Source organism: Myxine glutinosa, chromosome 4 (assembly GCF_964187855.1).
Source record: "Myxine glutinosa chromosome 4, kmMyxGlut1.1, whole genome shotgun sequence".
Classification (NCBI taxonomy): domain Eukaryota; kingdom Metazoa; phylum Chordata; class Myxini; order Myxiniformes; family Myxinidae; genus Myxine; species Myxine glutinosa.
The window spans coordinates 67,262,703-67,282,945 of NC_136264.1; the positions used below are offsets into that span (position 1 = coordinate 67,262,703).

At 43.1% G+C, this 20,243-nt stretch overlaps 1 protein-coding gene across 1 annotated transcript in view; it reads left to right on the forward strand.

Annotated features, from left to right (window-relative positions):
- Positions 1-725: 725 nt before the first annotated feature.
- Positions 726-20,243, forward strand: part of LOC137425864 (endothelin-converting enzyme 2) — a 98,813-nt gene continuing 79,295 nt past the window's right edge. The window contains exons 1-3 of the mRNA XM_078775826.1: positions 726-837; positions 13,754-13,867; positions 17,504-17,602. Coding sequence (XP_078631952.1) covers positions 784-837; positions 13,754-13,867; positions 17,504-17,602 — 267 coding nt within the window. The 5' untranslated portion in view covers positions 726-783. The remainder of the gene's footprint in view (positions 838-13,753; positions 13,868-17,503; positions 17,603-20,243) is intronic.

The window sequence follows — 20,243 nt, forward strand, 5'->3', positions numbered from 1 at the left end:
AGCACGTGAGCCTCTCCGTTTAGGAGTCTATCGGTAACATTACACACACATACACAAACGGTGTTTTATATATATAGATATGTTTAACAAGAGGAGCACACTGACCCTATGAAATGACAGTGATGCCATGCACATAAATGATGCCCACACATCACCAACAAACTAGAGAGATGTGATTGGGTCTTCATTTTCATTTATACGAGTATGTTGACTGCATTTGATGTTTGCACGTGGTACATTGTTGGGAGCCTCGATGGTGCGCATTTCTGTCTGCGTTGTCGTTGCAGTGCCCCTTGTAGGTGAGAGCAGGAATTTGTAATTTGTTTTGGGTGCCAGTGATAATTCGCCTACTTTTCACGAAGGACAAAGTGGGATCTTTAGCATCTTCCAACTAATGTTGGTAGACTGGACACCCCGTTTAGCGTACATCTGAAGGATGGCATACACATTTCTGCCTCACCCTGTCTGTGAAACACGAGGATAATAGTTTATAGCTGTACACCAGGACTATAGTGTGCATTCATTAAAGTCCACGGCACAGGGGCCCCTAGTGATTACCAACATCATTTGAAATGCTTGCTCAAGATGTGATGTCTTGGGTGCCATCCTACCTTGAGCAATCTTCCCTACAAAGCAGTAAAAAAAAGCAAATTAATTGTGCCAGTTTGCATTATCATTCTCTCTAACCACATGAGACTAACATGTAATTTTTATTTTTTAAGTGATCTTCACAATTACTTCTTATGGAGCCTTGTACGGAAACTACTACCACATTTGGATCCAATGCTGGAACGTCTCAATATGAAACTTCAGCAAGCCTTATACGGAAAAGGAATGGTAAGAGTTTTTGTATGTACAACCAGGTTTTTATATTTTGTTTTATTTGTGAACTGCTAAAGATAGTTTGAAATGCTGATTTTGGGAAGATAAAATTGTGGTCCACAAAGTGGCATATGTCCACCAAGTCTAAAGGTCGATTATTTGGATGAGCTGGACGAAGGTCTTTACAGAGCGTTGCTGCTGCCAAAGTGGTTTCTTGGCAAGGGATATGCTGGGTGGTTTGGATGTGATGTGCTGGGTGGTTTAGATGTGATGTGCTTGGTGGTTTAGATGTGATGTGCTTGGTGGTTTAGATGTGATGTGCTTGGTGGTTTAGATGTGATGTGCTTGGTGGTTTAGATGTGATGTGCTTGGTGGTTTGGATGTGATGTGCTTGGTGGTTTAGATGTGATGTGCTGGGTGGTTTAGATGTGATGTGCTTGGTGGTTTGGATGTGATGTGCTTGGTGGTTTAGATGTGATGTGCTTGGTGGTTTGGATGTGATGTGCTTGGTGGTTTAGATGTGATGTGCTTGGTGGTTTGGATGTGATGTGCTTGGTGGTTTGGATGTGATGTGCTTGGTGGTTTAGATGTGATGTGCTTGGTGGTTTGGATGTGATGTGCTTGGTGGTTTAGATGTGATGTGCTTGGTGGTTTAGATGTGATGTGCTGGGTGGTTTGGATGTGATGTGCTTGGTGGTTTGGATGTGATGTGATGGGTGGTTTGGATGTGATGTGATTGGTGGTTTGGATGTGATGTGATTGGTGGTTTAGATGTGATGTGATTGATGGTTTGGATGTGATGTGCTGCGTGGTTTAGATGTGATGTGATTGATGGTTTGGATGTGATGTGATTGGTGGTTTAGATGTGATGTGATTGATGGTTTGGATGTGATGTGATTGGTGGTTTAGATGTGATGTGATTGATGGTTTGGATGTGATGTGCTGCGTGGTTTAGATGTGATGTGATTGGTGGTTTGGATTTGATGTGATTGGTGGTTTAGATGTGATGTGCTTGGTGGTTTAGATGTGATGTGATTGGTGGTTTGGATGTGATGTGATTGGTGGTTTGGGTGTGATATGATTGGTGGTTTCGATGTGATGTGCTTGGTGGTTTCGATGTGATGTGATTGGTGGTTTAGATGTGATGTGATGGGTGGTTTGGATGTGATGTGATTGATGGTTTAGATGTGATGTGCTGCGTGGTTTAGATGTGATGTGATTGATGGTTTGGATGTGATGTGCTGCGTGGTTTGGATGTGATGTGATTGGTGGTTTGGATGTGATGTGATTGGTGGTTTAGATGTGATGTGATTGATGGTTTGGATGTGATGTGCTGCGTGGTTTAGATGTGATGTGATTGATGGTTTGGATGTGATGTGCTGCGTGGTTTAGATGTGATGTGATTGATGGTTTGGATGTGATGTGCTGCGTGGTTTAGATGTGATGTGATTGGTGGTTTGGATTTGATGTGATTGGTGGTTTAGATGTGATGTGCTTGGTGGTTTAGATGTGATGTGATTGGTGGTTTGGATGTGATGTGATTGGTGGTTTGGGTGTGATATGATTGGTGGTTTCGATGTGATGTGCTTGGTGGTTTCGATGTGATGTGATTGGTGGTTTAGATGTGATGTGATTGATGGTTTAGATGTGATGTGCTGCGTGGTTTAGATGTGATGTGGTTGGTGGTTTGGATGTGATGTGCTGCGTGGTTTAGATGTGATGTGATTGATGGTTTAGATGTGATGTGCTGCATGGTTTAGATGTGATGTGGTTGGTGGTTTGGATGTGATGTGCTGCGTGGTTTAGATGTGATGTGGTTGGTGGTTTGGATGTGATGTGCTGTGTGGTTTAGATGTGATGTGATTGATGGTTTGGATGTGATGTGCTGCGTGGTTTAGATGTGATGTGATTGATGGTTTGGATGTGATGTGCTGCGTGGTTTAGATGTGATGTGATTGATGGTTTCGATGTGATGTGCTGCGTGGTTTAGATGTGATGTGATTGGTGGTTTGGATTTGATGTGATTGGTGGTTTAGATGTGATGTGATTGGTGGTTTAGATGTGATGTGCTTGGTGGTTTAGATGTGATGTGATTGGTGGTTTGGATGTGATGTGATTGGTGGTTTGGATGTGATGTGATGGGTGGTTTGGATGTGATGTGATGGGTGGTTTGGATGTGATGTGATTGGTGGTTTGGATGTGATGTGATGGGTGGTTTGGATGTGATGTGCTGGGTGGTTTGAATGTGATGTGATGTGTGGTTTGGGTGTGATGTGATTGGTGGTTTGGATGTGATGTGCTGAGTGGTTTGAATGTGATGTGATGGGTGGTTTGGATGTGATGTGCTTGGTGGTTTGGATGTGAAGCAATGGGTGGTTTGGATGTGAAGCAATGGGTGGTTTCGATGTGATGTGATTGGTGGTTTAGATGTGATGTGATGGGTTGTTTGGATGTGATGTGATTGATGGTTTAGATGTGATGTGCTGCGTGGTTTAGATGTGATGTGGTTGGTGGTTTGGATGTGATGTGCTGCGTGGTTTAGATGTGATGTGATTGATGGTTTAGATGTGATGTGCTGCATGGTTTAGATGTGATGTGGTTGGTGGTTTGGATGTGATGTGCTGCGTGGTTTAGATGTGATGTGGTTGGTGGTTTGGATGTGATGTGCTGCGTGGTTTAGATGTGATGTGATTGATGGTTTGGATGTGATGTGCTGCGTGGTTTAGATGTGATGTGATTGATGGTTTGGATGTGATGTGCTGCGTGGTTTAGATGTGATGTGATTGATGGTTTTGATGTGATGTGCTGCGTGGTTTAGATGTGATGTGATTGGTGGTTTGGATTTGATGTGATTGGTGGTTTAGATGTGATGTGCTTGGTGGTTTGGATGTGATGTGATTGGTGGTTTGGATGTGATGTGATTGGTGGTTTGGATGTGATGTGATTGGTGGTTTGGATGTGATGTGATTGGTGGTTTGGATGTGATGTGATGGGTGGTTTGGATGTGATGTGATTGGTGGTTTGGATGTGATGTGATGGGTGGTTTGGATGTGATGTGCTGGGTGGTTTGAATGTGATGTGATGGGTGGTTTGGGTGTGATGTGATTGGTGGTTTGGATGTGATGTGCTGAGTGGTTTGAATGTGATGTGATGGGTGGTTTGGATGTGATGTGCTGGGTGGTTTGGATGTGAAGCAATGGGTGGTTTGGATGTGAAGCAATGGGTGGTTTGGATATGATGTGCTGGGTGGTTTGGATGTGAAGCAATGGGTGGTTTGGATGTGAAGCAATGGGTGGTTTGGATGTGAAGCAATGGGTGGTTTGGATATGATGTGATGGGTGGTTTGGATGTGATGAGTGGTTTGAATGTGATGTGATGGGTGGTTTGGATGTGATGGGTGGTTTGGATGTGATGTGCTAGGTGGCTTGGATGTGATGTGATGGGTGGTTTGGATTTATAGGTGGGGTTTGGTAGTACCGGTAGAGGTGGTGGGGGTAAGTAGGGAGGGGGGGGGGTAGGGGAAGGGAGAACGGAAAAGAAAGCGGAAGATGAGGAAGGAATTGCGCTGGAAAAGTAGAACAAGTGAGGAGGGTGAGAGATGAGCCTGATTGGGCACGGTGAATAGCAGAATTTTTTTTTTCATTCAGGCTGTTTGGTGCTGATGTTTCAAGTTTGTGGACGAAATACTGTTCTTTGAGTTTCCGGAGTCATTGCTTCCCTGGTGGAGCATTAAACCACAAACTGACATATGATGGATAGCATGTCCTGCCTCGTTGTTGTTGTTGTATAGCCCCAGACAGTTCTCCTAAACATGCCTGCAGCACGAAAACAGCCGATTGATCTCCCAGGAGCGACCCAGAGATCCCCCACATCCAGGATGGTGGACTCCGCCTTCACAAAGTCAGGCCCACAACAGAGTTAGAGAGAGAGACAAGAGGGACAGGGCCGGTCCATGGGCACCGATCAGCACTCGCTGCCCTGCAAATCTGGGCAACAGGGAAGAATGAGGAATATTTGGCCACTGACCTGTATTTGGGGGTACAACCATTGTGAAGAGGCGATAGTTGTTGTCCTGTCTGGTTGAAGTGCATGGTGTTGGTTTATCGGTTAAGGAGGCTGGCTTGAGGTCCTGAGTTTTAGCCACTGTTTTTAGCCACACCAGGTGTGTTGACTCAGCCTCACATCCTTCCGAGGTCAGCAAAATGAGTACCACATGACCAGCCGACCCTAAAGTGGTCTCCAAACCATCGTCCGGTTTCATGATGTTGAGTTTATTGAAAAGTGAGCATGAAATACAATAAATTACATTGGTGATAGTACAGGTAAAATGATCCTTGATATTGACGTGCTGAGGTTGATGAAGTCGTAGGAATTGCAACGACTGTGCAGGCATATGAATGTTCCAGGTGTTAGATGAGAAGGTAGTGTACCTTTTTAAACTAGAACATTTTGCCGAGTTATCTCTCGTTTTAATCACAACAGAGGTGGTTGAGAGAAGATGGAAGTGGTTTCTGTGTCGTCCTGTAGGATTTTAAAGTTTCTTTGGATAATTATTTTGATTGCAAGACTATTGGGATGATACACCAAAATAAGAGGAGTCCGTTCATCATTATCAGTTTTTGGTTTTGGAAGAAGATTTTTGTTTTTTCTTTTGATGGGTCGGACACGGTTGAGGGCATTTTCCAAATGAGAGCTGGGATAGCCAGGATCTGTAAATACCAGACATATTTCACGAGCTTTGGATGCAAAGTCCGAATCATCATTGCAAATGCGGCGTAGCCTCAGAAACTGGAAATAAAGAATGGAATTCTTAACACGAGAGGGATGAGAAGATGCGTACAATAGGTAGTTGTGTGAGACTGTTGGCTTGTAGTGAAGAGAAGACCACTCCTTTTGCATCTTCAGATGCATAGGGCTGCCGAAGCAGTTTCCTAGGCTATTGGGCGCAATTCTGAACAGGTCGCCACTCTGACGCAGTGGCTTGTAGTGAACTAGTCATTAAACCAGTATCCATGACAGAGATTTCGATATCTAAAAATGTGATCGAAGTATCTGACATCACCCATATGTAGTTGAGTGCTGGGTGAAAGGAATTGATGAAATTGACGAATTGTTCAAGTTCAGATCTGCTACAGGACCTTAAGGGTGTATAGTACTTAAGGGTGTATAGTATAGTAGTACTGGTGAAAAATTGAGAAAACTACATAGGTACCTTTGAGAGGCCTTTACACAAAAACAAAGTCAAGTTAATATGTAATTTTCAGTTTTTCTTGAAAGATATAATCTTGGCTTTAACTCAGACCAGTTTCAACGCTTCTTTGTCATATTACATGCATATAATTTGCATAAATTAGACCGTCAATAAAAAACAAGGAAAAACAAAGAACACATTTCTACTTCTATCTTCTATGTCACCTATCATTCTTTTCACACAAAACTTGGTACATGTATTATACATGTGTTACTCTACTACCTGATGAGGATTTTGTGAAATTATGTCAAATGTTCACTAATTAGCTAATTATGCCAATTACCAGATAAAACTTGGTTGTCCTTCAATAAATCCACAATGGCTACTCCTATAAACAAAAGCCTTCATCATTTTAAAGGAAGTGATATTCTGAATATCCTGTCCAAATTTCAGCCCAAAAGAATGATGCAAATTAAAGTTATAACAAATTTCATGCATGCAAAATGCAAAATATTATTTTGAATTGAATTGAAATTTGAATTTTTCAATATTTAGGGGTACTTCTATGACCTCTAATAGCATGATTCTTGTTTATAAGACTATAAGGAAACTGTTCAGCTAAAAAAAACAAAAAAAAAACACCTGTTCACCAGTACTACACCCTTAAGCCAATGCAATCATCCATGTAGTGTCCAAAAAAGTCTGGTGTCAGACCATCAAATTGAGAAAAAAAATCAGTTTTCGATAAAACTTATGAAACGATTGGCATGATTGGGACCCATTTTTGTACCCATATCTACACCATTGATCTGTTACCTTCACTCATGAAGCTTCATGGCCTTACACCTGACACTGAGTCACAATCTTTCTCCAGCTCATCATCTTACAGATATTACTTCACTTGCACACCATGATTTTCTTTGTGTCCAGTGCGACAGATGACACGATATTGAGTATGCTTCTCTTGTAAAAGCCAGCATAGCTTTCCTTAACATATCTCTTCTTGAAGCCATTAAAGGAAAGGCATATTAGTTATGAATAGCTTCCCTGCGTGCTACAAAGTCTTAATGACATTGACATATTGCATTATAGATCATCATGGAATTGTGGCTGTTGTCTTTATGTCTCATCATTTGGAGATTTCATCTCATGGTGCTCTACTTGTCCTGCACTCCATCCATCCGAACCTTGTTCCGTTACAAGAGCTGCATAGTAAATAAACATTTCCTGGCCTTTCTTCTTTCCTTTCTGTCATTATCTGCATTCTAACTTCCCTTATTTACTCTTACTAGTACACCAGCTAACTACGGGAGGGGCAGAAAGGGTCATTCCTCTTTGGGGTACATAGATTACAGTGGATCTATGGTCTGGTCTCAAGAACATTGGGTGTGTGTTCATTTACCAAGTTTCTTGTGGAGTGATCGCCAAGTGGTTTAAGCTTTCGAGCAAAGCACTCCATTCAAAACCGTTAAGGAACGGCTGGCTTGGCAAGCGCTAGCTAGCTGCTTGGTAAATGAGCACAAAACCCGAGCTTCTCCCTTTCAGTTTCGTGTTAAACAGAAGGAGCGAGTTTCAAAAGTTCACAACGAAAAACGCCACGTTAGCACCAGGAAGGGTCATGTTATTAACCCAACACTTATGGGGTACCTAGAGTACAGTAGATCTTCGCTCAGTTCTGTAAGTAAAACTTACCTCACGCATGTCGGGATTCCTCCAAATTGCTTCATTTAGTGTTATAAACAGCATTAGTGACTGTTTGAAAAGCTAAGCATACGTGTTTGTGGTTCATAATATTCATTAATGTTCATTACCTCTCGTAGAGTCCGTTGCTCCCACGAAAACGCCATGATAAGCTATTTATATACGTTGACTCGCCGGAAAAACCCTTTGGGGAGGTGGGATATTATTGGTATTAATATTGTTTTGTAATAACATTCATATTATGCTATTATCGTTAGTTTTGTTATTTGAAGTGGCCTTGGAAAAACGCCACCATAAAGCTAACTTAATATGGCTATACACCTCAACACGCAACCCCATTGATGGCAATGACGGGGAAAACCCGCTCGGGGGAGAAAACCCCTTGGGGTGGGGGGCAAATGAATGTGCTACAACCCTTGGTCATCCTGTCAAGTTTGGTTGAGATTGGATAAGTAACGACAGAATGTATTGGCGTCAAAAAATCATCAGACAGACACAAATGGCGTATTTTAGTATGATTTGTACATTGGTTTTTTATTGTCTTTGCCAATAAAGGGAATTGTCATTTACAATCATCAGTTCAGTTTCAGACCGAATCATTCTCCCTTGGACATGCTGCTTTTACTCTCCCAGCAATGGATGTAAGTCCTCAATCTGAGACATGAGATCAGGGCCATCTATCTGAACGTATCTTGAGCATTTGATACAGTTGGGCACCCCGCCTTGATCTCCAAACTCTCTCTGATTATGACATTCAAGGCCAACTCCTCTCATGGATCACTGACTTCCTCCATTTCCAGAATCAGGGTGTATCTCCTAATGGGATCCTCTCATCTCCTCTACCTGTCAAGGCTGGAGTTCCGCAAGGCAGTGTCTTGGACCCAGTCGTGTTCCTCATCTTCATTAATGATCTTTCTCATTCCCTGGAAAATCATCTTGATCTCTTTGCTGATGATTCCACCCGCTGCCGTATCATTTCTCATCCTTCAGACAAGCAGGCAGTAGCGTCTTCTCTCTCTGCAGACATTGCTGGAACCACGAGACGGTCGTTTGGATGTGATGTGATGGGTAGTTTGCCGGACAGTCTTTTTCAAGATTGCACACGCTGGTCTTCCTCGTCCAACACTTGGAATATGTCTTTCAATCCCAAAAAATCCCACACACTCATCGTCTGTCCGAAAAGACCGTCCGGCGAACCCTCCCATCTACTTCCTAAACAAACCACTTGCAGAGGTCAAGTCGCTCAGACTTTTGGGCTTCACCAACAGCCATGATCTTTCTTGCATGGGCAGATCATATTTCCAGGTTGGCCTCTAAAGCCAGCCGCCAACTCGGCATCCTCCGTCGTGCAAGGTCTTTCCCACCTCACATCTTGCTCTTATTGATGCTGTCCCAAGCAAGACCCGCAAAAGCATTGGGACCTCCCATGATGAAGTTGAGTGTCTTCTTACTTTTTCACAACACAGGCAGGTTGGTGGCCTTTCTATATTCTACCACCTCTTTTTTGGTCTTGCACCCTCTTCCCTCTCTTGACTCTGTCCCTCCAGGTTACTGCAGGGTTCTCATGGTCTGCCAGTAACCCTTTTCTTGTTAAGCTCCCAAAATCCAGGCTCACTGCCCACTTCCACTCATTTCTTCCTCTTTTCTCTCAGCTGTGGAATCAACTTCTCCAGTCTGTTCACTTTCCTTCGTCCCTTCAGGGCTTCAAGACAACAATTTACCATGACCTCACGTCATCCCCCATCCATAATCATTGGCTCTTCTAGTTTTACCACAAATTACCCCATTTCCCAAACACTCCATTTTTGATTTCCTCCGCCCCTACACCCTTTCCCTCATCTCTTTTCGTTTGTTGGTTGGCTTGCTCCTTTTCTGTTTCATCCCCACTTTTCACTTCTTCTTCTTCTTGCTGCGTTTCATTCAACTTGTGTGCAGCTTGTTCACCGTCATGCGTCCTTATCCCCCTCCCCATGATCGCACTCTCACTTCTACTCTGCCGTTGGTGTTTCCCCTTTTCTATTTTGATCCCTTCCATTCTGCTCTTGCTCGACAACAAGCCTCAATTAATTAAAGGCCGAGAGAAAAATCCTTTGCATTCCTTATGTTCTGCACACTTTAAAATGTAGTTGTAAAGGTTATTTTATTCATTAAGTTTAGAATCAACCTTTTACCTCCACCACCGAAGGTGGGTGGAGGATATATTTTCACCCCTGTCTGTCTGTTTGTTTGTTTATGAACAGGATATCTCAAAAAGTTGTGGATGAATTCGGACGAAATTTGGTGGAGAGGTTGGGTGTGTGACAAGGACAAAATGATTAGATTTTGGAAAAGATCCAAATCCGTACCGGATACGAGAATGTTTGAATTTTTTCAAGTAATTCTTCACCATTGAGAGATGGGGCCTAAAACGATACATAGCACGAGACAACAAAAACTATACAACCAATATAGTCTGGTTTTGTATTTTAAAATAAATTTTCTGGAATTTGTAGAATTTGTTTTTCACTTGGAAGTTGTGGGTTACAATGTGTAAACAAGAAAAAGAGCAATCAGAGATTGCAAACCCTCGCCAGGATGTATTTTCAGTGTTTTTTAAGGCTTTTGTGTAAAATCAAATATGGCGGACGAACCACGTGACCCATGACGTCATCATTATTATTTTTTTCTCCACCAGTTAATGCCGACATGGCGCTCAAGAAATTTCATCTCGATTGGATGAAGTTTTGTACTTGTCGAATTATGACATCATAATGGAGGCACCTATGACATCATCATAAACCTATTTAATTCCCCATGGAGAGTTCTTTACAATGAGCCATGTCTCAATTTTTTCTATTCAGCGCTTTCGGAGATATTGAGGTGCAAAGTTTTTCGGGTTTTACAAGATGGCGGCCGAACCACGTGACCTATGACGTCATAATTATCATTAAAAAATTCTACAGGTGGAGTTGCACCTATGGTGAAAATTTCCTGTCAATCGGACCAACGGTTGCAGAGAAAATCATATTTATTCTGTGCGGACAAACAGACAGACAAACAGACAAACAAACAAATGGACTCAAATGCAATACCCTCTCATCTGGCGAGGGTAATAAAGCTGTAAAAAGTCTGATTTAATGCGTGTAATTCCAGGCTAAAAGACAACAAAAGGTGAAAATTTTGAAAGGGGGGGTGTAGACTTTCTATAGGTACTGTATACTTATCGACATAGGATTTAAAGATACATGGTGATCTAGATATTGCAAAAGTCAAAATTCAATATTACTATATCACAGATGTAGTAAGCAAATATTTAGAGGAATCGTGTGCAATGCCCGTTCCAAAAATATAGAAACACCCTATTGAATTGAAAATTGATGATTCAACACTATACAGACTTAAATGAAAGATTGAATACATCACAACTTCGCAAATTTCAAGATTGCATACTTTATGGTCTTCCTTTGTTCAAAATCCTAAAAAGAAAACAGCACCTCAAAACTATGAGGTTTAAAAAATGTACTTTTACATCGTATTCCAACCCATCCTAAATATTGTCGATTGATTGTGGTCTAGGAATCGTGGTGAGCATCATACAGACTTGGCATTTAATATGGAATTTTTTTTTTTGGGGGTGAACTTACTTTTCAAGATGTCTTAGAACCAAAAGTTCATTGGAATTATGTTGAAATTATTACCTTCGCAAAAGCGGAAGGTTATGTTTTGATCGCTGTGTATTTATTTGTATGTCTGTGTGTGTGTGTATGTTATTCGCATAACTCAAAAAGTATTCAACCGAATTGCATGAAATTTGGTGGGATGATTGGTTATTATACGGGACACATTTGATTAGATTTTGGGAGCAATCGGGTCAAAGGTCAAGGTCAAGGTCACGAAAAGGTCAAAATCGTATTTTTGTTGTTCTGTTCCCTACACTCCCATGCCAAGTACAGAACAGTAGCTGCGGCGAAGGTATGCGCTCTACCGAGTGCCCGTTCTAGTTACCTTCGCAAAAGCGGAAGGTTATGTTTTGATCGCTGTGTATTTATTTGTATGTCTGTGTGTGTGTGTGTATGTTATTCGCATAACTCAAAAAGTATTCAACCGAATTGCATGAAATTTGGTGGGATGATTGGTTATTATACGGGACACATTTGATTAGATTTTGGGAGCAATCGGGTCAAAGGTCAAGGTCAAGGTCACGAAAAGGCCTTGCAAAATGTGCGTTTTTTGTCATAACTCGGTCAATTCTTATCCGATTTGCATGAAATCAGCACCAAACTGTTCACTGTTCTGTTCCCTACACTCCCATGCCAAGTACAGAACAGTAGCTGCGGCGAAGGTATGCGCTCTACCGAGTGCCCGTTCTAGTTCTAGATTTTGTTCATGTGACCTTTAAAAGAAACAAAAATCACATTTGACATTTCGAAACAAATAAATTGATCCTTGAAAGTGATGTAAACTGATATCGAACTCAATTCATGGACAGTACTGTGTTAAACTTCTGTACGTTTTCCAGAAGTATCTCTTTATTTTGCACATTAGCCAAAAAAATTTTAAACAAAAGTTAAATTACGACTGAGATTACGGACACTACAATTACAGTTCAGTACTTCGTGTAACCCCCACGAGCATTCAGGAGAGCACGTACACGTTGAGGCATGCTGTTCGCGAGATTTGTCAAGGTTTGGACAGGAATCGCTTGCCATGCAGTGACAATAGTCTGCTGCAATTCACGCACAGAGGTCGGCTGCTGGTCCAAGTGGTCGATTTGACGCGTTAATTCTGCCCACAAGTTCTCTATCGGATTCATATCCGGGGACATGGCAGGCCGCTCCATATGCTCTACACCACAGTCAGCAAGAAAGTGTTGGATCATGCGAGCACGTTGAGGCCGTGCATTGTCATCTTGGAAGACAAAGTTTCCTCGAAAGGCTGCACGAGCAAATGGAAGCAATGGTTCTTCCAGAATGGCCCTGTACTTGAACTGGTTCAGGTTTCCATTCAGAACAACCAGGTCAGTTTTGCCCCCTGCATGAAAAGCAGCCCAAACGGTCACCCCACCACCTCCAGCTTGGACTCTTGGCACTATACAATCTTTGTTGTAGGCTTCATGCACTTGTCTGCGCACTCGGACGTGGCCATCTTGACGATAGACCAGAAATCTAGACTCGTCACTGAAGATCACGTGATTCCAGTGTCCTGGCTGCCATTGACGGTGCTCTCTGGCCCACTGCAATCGGCGCTGGCGGTGTTGTCTGGTCAGGCATGGCTTTCTCAGGGGACGCCTGGCACGATAGCCTGCTTGAACCAGTCGTTGGTTGACTAGCCTTCTGGATACAGGCACATTTGTCAGTTGCAGCCACTCAGCCCTAAGCCGATTAGCTGACTAGGTACGGCCATTGCGGACTAACCGGTGCAGCTGGCGATCATCCCTCCTTGTGGTTCTGCGGGGACGTCCTGGCCTCGGTATTGGAGTAGGGACACCCCTCTGAGCATTTCGTTTCAGGATCTTTGACACCTGACCTTGAGTGATGCCATACTGCAGAGCAATAGCACGCTCTTTCATGCCGTAATTTCATAAAGCCACCACTCCATGACAAACAGCATTGTCGAGTTGACGGACCATCTCCAGAGGAAGCGGCAATAACTTTTGGAGACGTGCAGTGGTTGTTTTCCACTAATACAGAACGCAACAACCCTTGTATACCCGACTGTGAAGCCAATCGTCAAATGCACCTGTCCGTACATTTTGCCACGCCACCTGTGATATAATCCTGTTGTTGACTTCTTGCTGCGACAGACAATCAGTGACATGGTTCTTTTAACAAATAAATCACCAAAGTGTAAAAGAAACTCACCAGATTGATATACTGAGTTAAGAAAGTAAACCCAAGTCAAGAAAAAATATATATTCCATATTAAATGCCAAGTCTGTATATAGTGGCAACACCATTTCAGGTCGGAGAGAGCATAAGGAAATGCACTTCATCAGTGAGGATGTAAGAAACATCAATTGGTCTTTAACAGGTTCTCGATGCTTGTTTTGTGTTTCTACAGGATGATGACAAACCTCAATGGAAATTTTGCACAGAGACGACAAACCAGGCATTTGGACTCAGTCTGGGACTCCTCTTTGCAAAAGGAAGATTTTCTTCTGCTTTAAGACGTGAAGTATGGTGTGTGTGTGTATGTGTGTGTATGTGTGTGTTTGTGTGTGTTTGTGTTTGTGTGTGTGTGTGTGTGTGTGTGTGTGTGTGTGTGTGTGTGTGTGTGTGTGTGTGTGTGTGTGTGTGTGTGATGTGCCATTCTCTTTCGGTGTCTTGACGAGTGTAATACTGGGTTGTTTGACATTGCCTCCCCGGCAGTAGTTAGGGCAGGAATTTGTAATTTGTTCATGATAGCTGGCCAACACTTTACGAAGGACGCCATGGGGTCTTTACCGTCCAACTAATGCTGGCAGACTGTAGACTGAATGCCCAGTTTAACGTCAAACAAAGGGATGGCACACACATTGACGAGTCACCCTGCCTGCGAAACACTGGCATGACAGTTCATAGCTGGTTCGGGATTCAAACCCAGGCTAGACAGCTGAGAGGCGTTTTTGCGTACATGTATGTATGTACAGTCACGTGAAAAAGTAAGTACACCCCATGTAAAGTTTTGACTTTTTCAACATATTTCAACATACAGCTATTTGATCTTCATTTCAACAATATTGATAGATAAAGGTGATATAATATAACAATTATCATGAAACATTTACATTTTGTCGTCCATTGTATAATTTAAAGAAACATAAATGCAAATTACGCATGTGGAGAAAGTAAGTACACCCTTGGCTCTAATAGGTGGTATTGCCCCCTTTGGCAGAAACAACCTCAGGTAGGCGTTTCTTATAACTGTCTACCAGTCTCTGACATCGACTGGGAGAAATCTTTGCACACTCCTCCATGCAGAATTCTTTCAGCTGTGCGATGTTTGAGGGGATTCTTGCATGCACAGCTCATTTCAAATCCCCCCACAACATCTCGATGGGATTTAGATCCGGGCTTTGACTTGACCATTCCAGAACCCTCCATTTCTTTCTTTTCAGCCATTCCTTGGTGGATTTACTGGTATGTTTAGGGTCATTGTCATGTTGCAAGGCCCACCTTCAGTTGAGCTTCAACTCTCCGACAGACGGCCTCACATTATCCTCAAGCACCCTCTGGTACAATGAAGAATTCATAGTGGATTATATGATGGTGAGCTGCCCAGGCCCTGATGCAGCAAAGCTGCCCCAAACCATAATATTTCCACCACCATGCTTTACAGTTGGTATCAGGTTCTTGTGGTAAAATGCTGTCTTTGGTTTTCGCCAAACATGTCTTCTGGTACTGTGGCCAAATAGCTCCACCTTTGACTCATCTGTCCAGAGCACATTGTTCCAGAAGTGCTGGTCTATGCCGGGGTATTCATTGGCAAACTTTAGTCTTGCCCTGATGTTCTTTCTGGACAGCAAAGGTTTCCTCCTGGCACACCTCCCATGTAGATCAAATTTGTGCAGCCTCTTTCTGATGGTAGACTCGTGCACTTTGACATCAACAGTGGCAAGAGCTACCTGTAGATCCCGTGATGACATTCTGGGGTTCTTAGAGACTTCTTTCAGCATCATGCAGTCTGCTCTTGGGCTGAACTTGCTGGGGCGGCCTGGCCTGAACAAGTTGGCAGTTGTTTGGAATCTTCTCCACTTGTAGATGATCTTCCGGACAGTCGAATTATTGATTTCAAATTGTTTGGAGATCTTTTTAAATCCCTTCCCAGACTCGTAGGCATCTATAAACTTTCTGAAGGCCTCAGATAGCTCTTTTGATCTGGGCATGGTGATGCCGCACACTTCAACAACAAAGAGCAAACCAAACTAAATGTCTGAGGTTTAAATAAGAGAGGTTCCTCCAAGATCCTCTCCAATGATGTTCTAATCATTTGCACCTGAGCTGGTGCACCTGATTCTAATTTTAGGTATTTGAAGTAGTGATAAATGTACTTACTTTTTCCACATGCAAAATTTGCATTTATGTTTATTTAAATTATACAATGGACTACAAAATGTAAATGTTTCATGATATTTGTTATATTATATCACCTTTATCTATCAATATTGTTGAAATGAAGATCAAATAGCTGTATGTTGAAATATGTTGAAAAAGTCAAAACTTTACATGGGGTGTACTTACTTTTTCACGTGACTGTATGTGTATGGATGTGTATATATAAATGTATATACACACCCATATACATACATACATACATACATACATTTTGGGTATGCAGGTGTCTTCTGATACCTCAGGGAGATGGATTCCCCTGCCTTGATTAACCCCAGGTCACCTGTGGGAAAGGTGTCGTGCCTGTCAGCCCTCCTTACCAAGGTAACGTCCTCAGCCATGCGGTTTAAATGGCAGATGGCTCTGCACAACTGGTGGATGAGAGTCCAGTTGACTCCAATAGTACGGACGGAAGAGGGTGACTTCCCCAACGGGCAGCAGAGAGATGGAGAGGAGTGGCGACCCCCGTCTATACCACACACTTACTCATGTGTACCAGCCATAGAGAGGCAATGCCATCATTGCCCGAGCAGACTCGACATCATATATATATATATTGTATATATTTTATTTATTTGTATTTCTTCGGAAAAACCCCACCCTGAAATTATTCTGAACTAGCTTCTGCACTTGATCTCAATCCGATATACAATGTAGGGGGGTAAGTTGAGCCATGGGCTAAGTTCAGCCTCGCGCTACGGATTTTCTTTGCTGCATATTTCTCTTTTGTCTTAAACTGTTTTTCACTCAACTGGTCTACCGTCCAGTTGAGTTCATCACATGCTGAACCCTCCGGCGGCCGTCGTCTGTCAACTTTTCGACGTTAACACTCCAGCGTCCACAAATATCAACCGATTCTGATCAATGATGCAGTATCCTTACCCCAAGGACCAGTTTGTTATTGCATTTCAGCCCGATCCACTGAAAAATGGCGGACTTAGGCGACCATTTTGTTTTTGGTCATGAAAACGACCTTTCACACTCTAGCGTTCACAAATATTAACAGATTTTGATCAAACTTGGAATGTTTAGCCCTTACCACACAAGGTAGGTTGCTATTGCATTCCAACCCGATCCGTCACAAAATGGCCGCCATAGGCCGCCATATTGTTTTCAGCTCCGAAACGATGTTAAGACTTTAACGTCCACAAATATTTATGGATTTTGATCAAACTTTGTGTGTGAGACTCTTACCACACAAGGATACAAGGACCTTAAAATTATCACACAAGGTTGTTGGCTTTTCATTTAAGTCAAATCTAGTACAGACAACTGACCTACTTTAAAGTTGTCCAGTCAGTTCAGTTGAGTTCTGCTTCCCTGGAAGCTCTAGTTTCCTTTCATCATCAAGGAAAGTATGTGACTTAATTGTTATGAATAGATGGTGCCACCTTTCATCTCTCTCCATCCTGGCACTTCCAGTGGGGAGTGGCTCACCTTACTCCTTGGCTCAACTTACTCCTCTCCATCCCCCCTTTCCCCTCCATATGGGGAAAGCTAAAGGAATTGTAAAAGGTTCACCATATTTAAGTACAAAGAGCAAACATGACTTGGAGTAAAATTATCAGTGTTTCACAATCTGTTATAATTGTTTTATATTTTTTCCCAAGGAATTATTTCATAATTGATAAAACACCAGCACATTAAACTAACATTATGTACAAATGTTCTGATGTTTCTTTGATTGCATATATGTATTTGGTGGATGGTTGTTTATCAGGTGGAAGACATGATACAATTGATAAAGCAAGGTTTCGGGAGCAATTTGGATTCTTTGACCTGGTTGGATATGAAGACCAGAGATGCTGCAAAAGAAAAGGTCAGACATAATTAAGGTTTGTAAGAAATGGATTATTGACTTCATAAGGTCCACAGATCCTTCAGGAGTGAATAACATACTCTATGTTTTACATATTTTTGTGATCGACCATGACATACTTGACCATGATCGACCATGACATCGAATAACATACTTTGGTAGGACGTTTCAAATATATCCTGAAATGCGGGTGTGGATTGTAATCCAGTTAGCATTGATGTAGCACATTTGCAACAATGCGATCATCTTCGTCACCTCTGAACCAACACATGGTGACCAGGAGGTCCATTGTCCTTTATCCATTGATAGGAATTTGGAGTTAGCTCGTATGTGCCATGTTGTGCATGAGGGAGGATGTTAGAGCTTGCCATCATCACATTTCCTTTGGTCCATCTGATTGGAAGTTGCCAGGTATTGTTGTCCTAATGTGGTATAACACGAATGACCTCACTGTCGTCACAATCTGCGAAAAAAATCTGGTAACGGGCCAATTAGGAAACACGCATTTAAAGCACTCTTAAAAGATAGGCAGTGCAATTGGGAAACGCATTTAATGCACGATAAAAAATTTTACTCAACACCTCTTATCCATGCCAGCCTCCCCACCGTTATATCAGAACCAGCTGATTCATCACACAGAAGCACAAGACCCTAAGGCAGAAGCAAAAGGCCTCTTGCCGTTTCATGATAGACAGGTCGGTAGCCTCTCTGTTTTTCACTGTCTCCCCTCCAGTCGTCCTCTCTCAGCCCTCAAATCCTCCATAGCTCCTCCAGGACATGCATGTCTTTCCAGTAATCCCAACAGATTAAACTCCCTAAATTCAGGTTTGCGGCACACTTCACACTTTTGTTCCTCTTTTCTCTGGTTAGTGGAACCACCCTCATGAGGCTGTTCAAACCCACTCTTCCCTCTTGGGTTTCAATTTGATGGAACATCACAACCTCTTGTGATGTCACCCTCCATCCCTACCCTCTATCATTTCTATGCACATTAACCCCCGCCCACACCCACTATTCAGCCCTCTTACTTGCAAGTTACTGTTTCCTCCCTGCTTCTGTCTCCTCTTTTGCTGTTCATTCATTCCCTTGCCTGTTGCATCTACCTGTTGCCCGACTGATCCACTGTCAGTATAATATCTTTTTACCCTTTGTCGTCTCGTTATTCCAGGAGCTGAGATTTTGTGTACAATTTTTTTCTCAACACAAACTTCAATAATATAAATATGAATTGCCCTTTTGAGGTGGTGTCCCCTTCGGACAACATTTTAGGATCGACCTTATATTTGGTTTTCCTCTCTCTTCTTTGGATAATTCTCTGCAAATTTTTGAGAATGAATCTGGCAAACCCCTGGAAGAGGTGTGCTTTCTGGAGCTCTTTGGCCTCACAATCTGATCACACAACCTGTCTTGGATGCACTTCATCAGACCCCCTTTACACAGGGCTGCCACCTTTGTGCCTCCTTTGAACGACCAAAAATAGCCAGGATGCTCAATGGTCGCCTAAACCCAGAAAATCCTGTTTCTATGTAACTGCTCCAGCGATCCTTGTGCCTCCCTTGAACCACCAAAAATGCAATTTTCGGGCATTTTCATGGCGATCTACGAGCGACCTGTGCGTCCACTGCGCCACCTGCCTGCTTCCCCTGTGCAACCTATGGCAACCAACGCGATTAGAAGCTACATAGGCGACCCCCAAGCAATGTTTGGGCAACCATTGAGCCTCCTCTGTGCCTCCTGGTCAGAGGTCCTCTGTGCCTCCAACGGCAACTAACAGCGACCACTGGGCGACCATTCAGCCATGCTTCTGCCTCCTAGGCGACCCTTGAGCATTGTTTGGGCGACCCCTGGCGACTGCTGGGCAACCTGGAGTGCCTGGGTATATATATGCCCTGATTCTGGCGCTTTTCCATCAGGTTCATCCTAGCTGCCAAAGCTGCCTTTTCCTTTCTTTTCCTCTTCTTACAGGAGAGTTGTAGGGCACTTGTGGCCTGTTGATCACCATCACCTTGGCCATCAACATGGGTATCTTCATCCCCTTCACCTTGGTCTTGAGGACCTTTATTCTCTTTACTTTGGGCAGCATGCGCTCCACCATCAGGTCCACCACCTTGGCCAGCAGGGACTTCTTCTTGGCGATCACCATGGCCAGCAGGACCTTCTTCTTCAGTAGTCCTGGCACCTCTGCAGTTCTTTGCCCTTGGTCTTGTGCACTTCTTGGGAGGCATGATGTCTTGTGCCTGTTGAGTCTGGAGACTTTCTTGAGTCGAGTTGTTCACCATTCACTGCAAACACAATGAACCACTGCAGGTACCAGCACTCTATTTATAGGCAGGCTGAGGAGGCACTACAGGTGGCTCAAAGGAGGCAGAAGGGAGGCAAAAGCTTTGCCATGGTGGCTCAAGGGTTGCCGTGGTCGCCGAATGGAGGCACAGCGGTCGCCACAGTCATTGTTCAATGCATGCTATTGGTCGCCCAAAGGAGGCACAAGGGAGGCACAAGGGAGGCAGAAGCATCGCCCAGATTGACAGGAAAATTTGCAGCAGAACGCATCTATTACCTGGCGACCATTGGGCGACCACTGTGCCTCCATTCTGCAACCACGGCAATGCTTGTGCCTCCCTTCTGCCTCCTTTGAGCCACC